The 10,422-nt window shown below is 36.5% G+C and overlaps 1 protein-coding gene across 1 annotated transcript in view; it reads left to right on the top strand.

The window, feature by feature from the left end:
* Positions 1 to 10,422, top strand: part of LOC140239154 (something about silencing protein 10-like) — a 34,060-nt gene that overhangs the window by 22,156 nt on the left and 1,482 nt on the right. The window contains exons 7-13 of the mRNA XM_072319038.1: positions 1,190 to 1,305; positions 3,192 to 3,288; positions 4,037 to 4,166; positions 6,037 to 6,092; positions 6,838 to 6,947; positions 7,505 to 7,568; positions 9,487 to 9,594. Coding sequence (XP_072175139.1) covers positions 1,190 to 1,305; positions 3,192 to 3,288; positions 4,037 to 4,166; positions 6,037 to 6,092; positions 6,838 to 6,947; positions 7,505 to 7,568; positions 9,487 to 9,594 — 681 coding nt within the window. The remainder of the gene's footprint in view (positions 1 to 1,189; positions 1,306 to 3,191; positions 3,289 to 4,036; positions 4,167 to 6,036; positions 6,093 to 6,837; positions 6,948 to 7,504; positions 7,569 to 9,486; positions 9,595 to 10,422) is intronic.

Raw genomic sequence — 10,422 nt, forward strand, 5'->3', positions numbered from 1 at the left:
GCATAAACAACCATAGAAGCAAAACATTTTACTAGTCCCCATGTTTGTACACGTAGTGGTAGAGTAGTTAAACGTCCTTTACGCCTTGTTTTGTAAACATATTTATTCATATATCTGTTATTTTCACATGTACATGTACATTATCACTTATATTTTTGTATTCATATATTGTAAATATGTTCGTACTCTCATACCCCGAGAGGGGGTCGATAGAGTCAATAAAATCTTACAAATCTTACAAATCAAATCTTACAAATCTAAAGCAGTGTTATGACCAATGGATTATGCAAACTTTAATGCTATTGGAATTGCGTATTTGGTGCAGGAAAAAAAAAAGTAATAATTTCTTGTCACAAAAACTGCTATCTGTGGTTTCTCGGTATACGTTGTATAGTTAGGAGTATACTGGTAGTAGGCCTACCCGTATAATGTTTTTTGTAGTACTTGGAAAGTCCTATAGTCCATTGGTGTGTATGTACTGAAAAGCTTATCATTTGAAATGAATTTCACTTTCTGTGAAATTACCAAGATTTTTAGCTCACCTGAGCCAAGTGAGCTATTGCGATCGCTCTTCGTCTGCCGTCTGTCGTGCGTCATGTGTAAACTTTTTACATTTTCCTCTTCTTCTTGAGAACCCAATGACCGATTTTCATCAAACTTGGCAGGTAGCATCCCTAGGGTAATAGGATCTCAATATGTTCAAATGGGCACCATGCTCCACCTGGGGGCTCACAGGGGACCCAACCCCCCCCCCCTCCCCCCCCCCCCCAAATTAAGGAATCTTAAAAAAAAAAAAAAAAAAAATCCTCTTCTCTAGAACCAGAAGTGATAGGGCTTAGTTAATAATATTAGTACATTGATGACTGTGGTTTCAAGTTTGTTCTTGGCGGAATCAGGGGTGCGCCCCCCCCCCTTCCCCTTGGGACCCAGGGGAGGGGATGGGGAGGGGTCTTAATGGGGCCTAAATTGTACATTTTCATCTTCTTCTTTGAAAACCTCATGATGAATTTTTGAATACCAAACTTAGCAGGTAGCATCTCGAGGGATATAGAATCTCAATTCCTTCAAATGGGCACCATGCCCCTCTTTGGGGCTCCTAGGGGGGACAGTCACCCACCCCCACCCAACATTAACCCTAGCGCATTACCCCGGGGTCTCTTGTCTTTAATGATTGTTGTTTTCATTTCAGATGAGTGAGCTGGTGGATCGCCTTGAACCCCTCCTAACACTCATAAAGGAAGGGACCATTGATAAAGATTCAGACATTGCCCATTATATTCACACCAAATACCAGTTGTACCTGTGGTAAGGTCATTCTGCTTTTATTATCTCTTTTATCTAATGAGGGTGATTGTGATTTGACAGTTGACAATCTGTGTAAAATTTCCTTTTACATGGGAAAAACCTAATACAAAGTGTTGATTGAAATGATTATTTTCCAAAAACAACCCCCCCCCCAAAAAAAAAGATTAGATAAAAGAAACCCTGTACAATGCTTTTTTGTTTGTTTGTTTGTTTGTTTTTATGCCTCCGCCACGAAGTGGTGCCGGAGGCATTATGTTTTTGGGTTGTCCGTCCGTCCGTATGTACGTCCGTCCGCATTCGTTTATGCGATAACTTGAGTAATATTGACTGGAATTTTACCAAACATGGTCCAAGTATAAAGTATAATAAGGCAATTACTTGATTAGATTTTGGGTGAAATCGGCTAAAGGCCAAAGGTCAAGGTCAAATCATGAAAGTGTATCTGTTTACGCGATAACTCAAGACTGGATCAAGCAAATTTACCAAACTTTGTCTGAGGATGATGTATGATGGGACAATTACTTGATTAGTTTTTGAATGAAATCGGACAGAGGTCAAAGGTCAAAGATCAAGGTCAAATCCTAAAATTTATCTGTTTATGTGATAACTCAAAACTGGATGAAGCGACTTTCACCAAACTTGGTCCAAGGATGACGTATGATGGGGCAATTAGTTTAGTAGTTTTTAGTGAAATTGGCAAGAGGTCAAAGGTCAAAAGGTCAAGGTCAAATGCCAAAAATGTTGCTATTTCCCCCATATCTATGCAATGCCCGAAGGTATTTTCTTGAAACTTAGTGTAGACATGTACCACTGTGTAAAGATTCTTCAGAGAGAGTTTTATGTCATAAGGTCAAAGTTCATAAGGTCAAAGGTCAGGTAAAAATGTTACAATATAGAATATCATGTTTCTCGCAAATGGTTCAATGTATCTTCATGGAACTTGGTACATTTTTTACAGGCAGGGATTATCTAGGGAATTTGGGAGTCATGGGTCAATAGTCAGGGGTCAAAGGTCAAGGTCAACTCCATAAAAATTTTACAATTTCCCTTATATACTATTTGCAATGCTTACAGGATTATTTTTAAAACTTATATGTATTACCTAATGGAGATTCTCTAGGAAATTTCCTGCAAGAAGGTCAAAGGTTAAGGGTCAAGGGCCAGGCTAGAATGCCCCCAAAAAATCTATCTTATACTGTAATTACACTTTTCTTTCATACCTTGAAAATCACTCAATGCATAAACTTATAAAAGGATCGGTCAAAAGTCAAGTAAAAATCCTCAATTCCCCATATTTATACATGTACCTGCACTCTTAGATAATTATAGCAAACCTAGTTCAAGGAAAGTGAACATTCAAGACATTTCTGACAAACCTGTCATTTCAGTAATTTCCAGTTATGTGAAACTGTCATCATGCATTGTGAAGACATTGTACTATACACCTATTGGGAGAATCATGCATTATGGCGGAGGCATACCAGTCGCCGGCGACATGTCTAATTTAAAGCTATGACCGGTATTCAATACTACAAAGCTATGAACAAAGACCTGTGTTGTTTAGCAACACTTGAAACATAGTTTATGGGGCTAAGCTGGTGATAAAAGTCATTAGATGAAAGTACAGTAAAAAACTATTTTACTTTTCACATTTTCCTTGCTTTTCAGTCATCATGAAGCATGTTCTTTCTGTTACAAATCATTTCATTTTTAAAGTAATAAGAATTAAGGTACATGTAGTCTGTTGAAGATGAAGTGATGCAAAAGGATTGGGGGTAAAACTTTGTTGGCCCCATTAAGTACTGCAGTATGATAAATTGACCTGTTCCCATCTAGGTTTTTATGACTGTATTGAACTAATTGGACTTTATGTATTCCTCTCACAGCTACTGTATGAATATCAGCTTCTACATGGTCCTGAAAGCAAAGCAGACAGCTGTAAGATCTCATCCAGTCATTGCAAGAATCTTGGCCTTTAGAAAGGTAACACACTATTCTTGTTATTCATCTATCTATTGATCACTGAGACAAGGTTAGGGTAGAGTGACTAACCTGAGTTATATCCATCCAAACTGTTGGTGCAAGATGCAGTCAGCCAAGCAGTCAGTCAATCCAGATGAGTCATTAGGAGGAACCCTCAGGATAGGGAGAGTAATCGCCTCTGGATATTGTCAGCACTATTGATAGAATCTGCTTGGAAACTGTCTGTCATACACTGCAGAAACCACTCCCAACAACCACGAGATGAAAACTTGTGTGACTTTTCACTTCTTGGGGCATGTTTGTCTTTCCATTACCATCTTGCAAGATACTATCAAAGGAAGATACACATGACAAAAGTTGAGCTGGTTCTGACAATGTCAAGGGTTGGACAATATAATCATACCAGATGTACTCTGCAATGTATGCTCCCGTACAAGCCTGGTGTATTGTACAAAGAATGTCCAAATAGTTTAGTGACATGGCTGCTGTTAGAGACAGTTTTTTTGAGACAATGTTGTACACACTTGGATTTTGCCCTCAATATTAATTCATTGTCTTCTGTTTCATTTCGCCCATTCATCAGACATCAGACATGTGTATTTAGTCAAATTCACAAAGAACTTGACTCATACAGTGGGAGATTGTATCATTAAGAGCCAATATGCATTCTTTTGCAAAGGCCCATGATGAGAAAATGTGCTAATGAGGGCTTCTAGCTATAAAAGTATAAACTGCTACATTTCCGCAGCTTATCTCTGAACTTGAGTCTGTTGAGAAGAAACTAAGAGATGAAATTGATTCTTGTCTGGATGGAGAGAAGACACTAGGTGTAGAGGACAGTGGCCCAGCTCAGAGGAGAGACAATAGAAGAGAAAAGAGTAAGTCTTGACTTTATTTATACTAGTACTGTACGTAGCAACAAGATATCCCACTGAGGCACTGACAGTGGTTTGGGGTTTAATGGTAATGTGATATTTAGAATTTTTTAAAGAACACAAACACAGCAACACGGAAATAGAGACATATAACACAGCTGCACACATACAGACACACACCAACCTAGACATTTAGCATCAATCAAAACACACACACACACACACACACACACACACACAAAAGCATTGCTGCTATTCAAACTGTAATACTGGTTCCTCATTACTTCTTGTTCAGCGATATGGGTTGATGTAAATGTTTTCATCATGATGTACATGAGGAAGAAAATTTTTTGTCTTGATGGATTGTCTGGTGGTTGTTTTGATTGATGAGAAATGACTGACAGAATTGAAGAAAAGCCATGTGATCTCAGTTACCTGGAGTCAAAAAGCTGGAAGAAAAGCTCAGATGATTTGGAGACTTAGATGTGTGTAATCATTCAATCTAACATTGACAGACTCATCAAAAAAGTTCTAAATGTTGTTGTTGTTATATTTCTACAGAGGTTCGGAGGTTTGTCAATTAAAACTAGAAATATATAACTCGCTGAGAAAAAAAAACAAAAAAAAAAAACTTAAGACAAATGTGTCTACAATTTGAAATACAACCACAGAACATGAATGAAAGAAATGTAATGGGGGAAAAACAACAATAGCATGACTTATGATATATCATCACAACATGACTGATGACATATGACCATAACATTTATGAGTGACAATATTCAGTTCATTGGTAGTAAAAAAAAAATATTGTGGAAAGTTTTTTTTTTTCCTTTTTTTCAATTTTTCAGGTTTTCTGTGCCTGAAGTAGTGTTGGTATCTTATCCAAGTTACGTCTCTATTTACCAAAAGAAACCTTAATTACTCTGTATAATTCCATAGTTATGCCTCATTTAATGTACTGTAATGTAGCTTGGGGAAATACTTATAAGACTCATATAGATAAGTTGATTGTTCTTCAGAAAAAAGCTGTAAGGTATATTACAAATTCAAACTATAGAAGTCCAAGTTTGCCATTATTTATTCAACTTCATATTTTGCCATTTGAAAAATAAGTTATCTTGAGTTGCTTGATTTTTATGTTTAAGACACAAGGTGATGCGAAATCTTTCATGAAGGATGCATTTGTGTTAAATTCTACCGTTCATGCTTATAATACGCGTAAAAGTAATCTCATTCATCAACCCTTTGTAAGAACTCAAACTGCCCAAAATTCATTCGTATATGTTTGTATTAGAGAATGGAATAATTTGCCATTGAGAATTAGGTCAGCCTCAACACTATCCAACTTTAAACGTACATGTCGCATCTATCTTCAGGGAAATTTGTAAAACAAGAATTGATCAGGGAAGCTGAATTTAAAAGTATAGTAAAATAGAAAGTATCTTTCTGCAATTTCATGTGAACTACATGTATGTGCATGAGCGTTTTTGTGACACGTGTTTGTGTGATTGAATGTGTGTGTGTGTGTGCGTGTGTATGTGTGCTTGTGTTGCATCTGTCCTATGTAAATATGTTACTATTATACTTCTTGTTAATATGCTTAAACTTTAGTATGTTTTGTTTTATATGTTTATCCAGGACCCCTTTTTTTACAAGCTCTGCTTCTTTTGGGGTCCCAAACCATTCATTATTCTTAATGCTGTATCCTTTTGTAAAATGTCAAATGTTTAATGAATTGGTTTAATAAAACTTGAACTTGAACTTGGTAACATGAGAATACATTGTTTTTTACCTAACTGATGATTGTGTGTGTAGGGGCAAAGAAATTTACATTTGTTGTTGTGTTTTCTGACTTTGTCTTTGTCTTCAGTGAAGAGGAAACAAGAAGGAACTGTGCCAGAGAGAGACCACCCAGCACCATCAAAGGTAAAACATATCAAAGGTATCACCTAATACCATCAAACATAAAACAGATAGAGACCACCCAGCACCATCAAAGGTAAAACATAAATATCAAAGGTATCACCTAATACCATCAAACATAAAACATGCTGTCAAACCAGAAACAGTTGTGGTATGAAACTTTTGCTGACATTTTTTTTTTTTTTTTTGGTGCAAATTGCCACTGGTATTCAATGCACCTTGTAGAAAACAAAAAAATTGCATGCATTTTATTTTCACAAAACTTGTCTCCTTGCAAAATTTTCAAGTGTCAAGTACGTGAAAATTTTTGATTTTGCAGTAAATAAATAAATGTACCACCTACTACCACTAAAGGTAGATCATAAATAATGGTACTACCTAATACCATTACAGGTGAAGTACAAATAAAGGAACCACTCAGCACCATCAAAGGTATAAAAACACAAAAGGACCAACTGTCACCCTTTACAAGGCATTGGTAACATGCTATATTTCCACATTTATTTATTTACCACATCATTACCGTAATAAAAGTTTCTACTGTGAAAAGGGCATCAAACTGAAATGCAGCATATTCTTTATGGTTAATGAACTCTTTCTTTCTCTCTCTTTCATCAACCTTATCACGAGTTGAGGAATTTTTCAAATCAATGACATGTACATGTATACTCCAAAAAGCTGACGGTGTTTCTAGTTGTGAGAAACCATTCACAAAGCTTTTCCCTGACATTTTTATCCAAAATCTCAGAAGACTGCTGGTAATCCACACCTGTCAGAGGAAGAACTTAAGGCCTTGGAATACTACAGGAGTGTAGCCAGCAGACAGCAGGAGAAGAGAGCAAAGACGGCTGATGATGGGTAAAGTCATGTTTGGAAGGATGTACAAAACAACAACAACAACAAAACATGTAGGCAGAGACAATATTTTTGGTAGTGGTATAGATATAAACAGGTATATATTATGTAGAAAGCAATGACAGACAGATCAATATAACAAGAAACTAATGGTTCTATTCTCATACAGGCCTTACTCCTACTTGTGAGCCTTGTGAAAAAGTGTTTCTTTGTTGCCATGGCAACCCATGAAAGTGATGAGCTTTCTTGAAATAGAATCAAAGCATCGACAATGTGATAAGAATAGTTGATTAATTGTTGGCTGCCTGTCAATCACGGCTGCCTATGCTGTGTATCTGTGTTCGAAATTTATTGTTAACTTTTGTAGATCGAGTACATTTTATTCTTGTCAAACAGAAACTAAAACACTTTAGTCAGTGTTGCGTTTGATCCAGTACAGCTTACATTCAATGTCTTTGATTTATACTACAAGAAAGTGTATGTATATTGTTAGGATGTGAATGTAACTTTGGATTTATTAAGTGATACATGTTTCTTTCCATTCTGCTCTCTGTACCCAGAGAGCCTGATGATGATGAAGAGGAGGAGGAGGCAGAGGATGGCAAGAGAGGAATCACTTATCAGGTGAAGTCAACAAAAACATTAACTACAGCAAACCCCTCTTCTTGATCCATGCTGTAATCAACGTTTGACTGATATACGTAACTCGGCATCCAAATATGTACTTTATTTGATATACTCATGATAAAAAAAACAAAATATATGCCCCACAGTGGCTGCTAGGAATGGTGGAGAAAGTGATGATTTATGGTTACACACAGAATAAAATCATTGATTATTGTAAACTCTGTGCAAGTGGCAGAGACAATTCTTGTGAAGTGAGTTTAAGGCCTGATAGGGTGGGGAGAAAAGCTGGCTTCACTGACTTACTGTAAAAGTGGACGTTTTCGTTGTGTTGAAATTTTTGTGTATTTTGAGCAATAAGAAACTAGCTTGAGAATAAAAGCACACGAATATCTTTGCTTACTCTATTTTGCAGTAGTTGATGTCTTGATGCCACAGAATTAAAAACTCATAGAACTCTCCTCATCTGGCCAAACGCGATAAATTACTCAAGCGAAAATATCAACTTTTACAGTAAAATTTATTCTCTGCCAACCAGGGTACATTTAAAAGTCAAAACTGGTGCAGGCCTGCTGGAATAGAATTGCCCATCAGGGACTATGCGCACAAAGCATACACTAATCAGTAACTGTCAACTCCTGTCAAGATTCTCACCTGTATACAAGGTTGTATGTTCAGGCATAAAGATTAACCCTATTCTAATTGGGGGGGGGGGGGGTCAAATTGACCCCCCCTCGATGTTTCGCGCCACGATTCCGCAACGTGCAAAGATTTTGCCGCGTCGTTTCATGACTTTTTTCATTGAAGTCTCCCACATATTTTGAGACCAAATTTGTGACGTCCGGGTACACAGTTCTGAAGTTATGCAATGTTTTGCATATGTATGTCAACCCGAAAACCGCTCAAATTCATGATTTCGTGTGCAAATCCAATGCAAACTGTGTTTTTTTGTTTAATTGATATAAATTAGATTATTTCAACTTTCAACCATTGAAATAAATCAATTCTAATGTAGATAAGCTTGAAAAAATGCCTCCAACAAATTTTGGTAAAAAACAATAGAAAACAAAAGATCGAAAAAACAATGAAATACATAAGAAATTAACAAAACAATAAAACACAAAAGAAAATGATTTTGATTGCGCTATTTTTTTACGAGAAAATTGTTTGATGTGTCTTGAGGAACTCTGACACAAAAATTTAATAATCCTTCAGTCTTTTTGATGGAGTTATAGGTGAAAATATGATTTCATGCGTTAATTTGCATAATTAATTTATTAAAAAATATGAAATCAACATTTTTCTATTGTAGGACCATGTAATCTTGTAGTCGACATCCGGCTCTATGTTCAGGCAAAATTTTGCGGTGATCGCGTGATCGGCGGCCGAGATCTGAAGGTCAATTTGACCCCCCCAGTAAAAACTTGGTCTCAAATAGCCCAGTTAGAATAGGGTTAAATGATAGAGCTGTACACAATTCTTTATGGGGATTCCTGAATGTATCCTAGTTGGGCCAGCTTCCCATAGCATTGTGTCCCCAGTATACCAGCTCTTTAACAGAGTAACATGGCTGTAATATTGGCCAGATTATGCAGTGTGAAATGTTTTTGAATTATGGCTCTGAAAAGCCATCTGAAAATTCAAATCAACTTTTGATAACGTCAGACTTCTAATGAGTAGTAATAGCTGAAATTGTGAATCATGCAGTTAATGTCAAAGTGATCAAAAAGTACACAAGCTGTTTAAACAGGAAAGGTTGAACCAGTAGATTCACATTGTATACAGTATATAAAAAAGTAAGTACAAGGGTGTATCTGTGAAGAAGTTCATTTCAGAGAAAGGGATGTGTTTTCAGGCAAGGAAGAAACTCTTTTATGACTGTTGTAGTAATCCAATGATTTATAATTTCTTCCATCAGATTTCTAAGAATAGGGGACTGACGCCACACAGACGAAAAGAGCTGAGGACTCCAAGAGTGAAACACCGAATGAAATTCAAGAAGGCAAAAGTCAGGAGAAAGGGACAGGTAAGTCTTGCTGAGCAGCTGAATTTTGCTACATTGAGATAATAAGAGTTTACATTTGCCAACATGAACGAGATGAATTCAGTGCTAGAGAATACAGAAAATATTTATGACAGGATTCCACAGTATGCAGACTATACAGTATCAGTCTGTGTGGTTGAAGTATTTACCCTATATAATGCAGGATCCCATAGTTCTGGAAGTCCCTACTATCCTGTTCCTTCTGCAATTCTCTGAGATTCTTCAATGCCCCAAACGAGATTTTTTTTTTTTTTTTTTTTTTTTTTCAGGTCGTAAGGTTGGTTACTAAATCTACCTGTGCAGAAGCAGATAAAAGGTCCAGTTTACCTTTGGGAGCAGTGATTTAAAAAAATTTCAAGATATCACATTTGATGCATATGTGTAGGTCTGTTGTATCACAAAACATCCTACCATATAAAATGTTTGCAAAATAACCTAAAATATAAGGAGATATCAGTATTTTTCTTAATAAACCATAACTGTAGATGGTTTAGTCTGGAAACATTTGTATTATAACTATTATTCACATTTTGTGTATTCAAATTTTTACAGTGGTTGTTTCTACCCCTAACTCACATTTTAGAACTACTTTAAAGCACTAATGCCAGGTTTTTGTTTCATCTGCAAATGGTTAATTATGCCTTTAAGTGGTACAATGTCCAGCGTATCCCCTTTCCATGGTCAACTACCATATGCGAGCAAACAATGAAAATATCAATTGGGTGTGGGGTATCAATAAAGCGTATGCTGATGGGCTCACACACTCTTGTTAGACACAAAGGAGGCACCTGAATGGGGCCATCAAAAATC

This window comes from Diadema setosum, chromosome 15 (assembly GCF_964275005.1).
Source record: "Diadema setosum chromosome 15, eeDiaSeto1, whole genome shotgun sequence".
Lineage (NCBI taxonomy): Eukaryota > Metazoa > Echinodermata > Echinoidea > Diadematoida > Diadematidae > Diadema > Diadema setosum.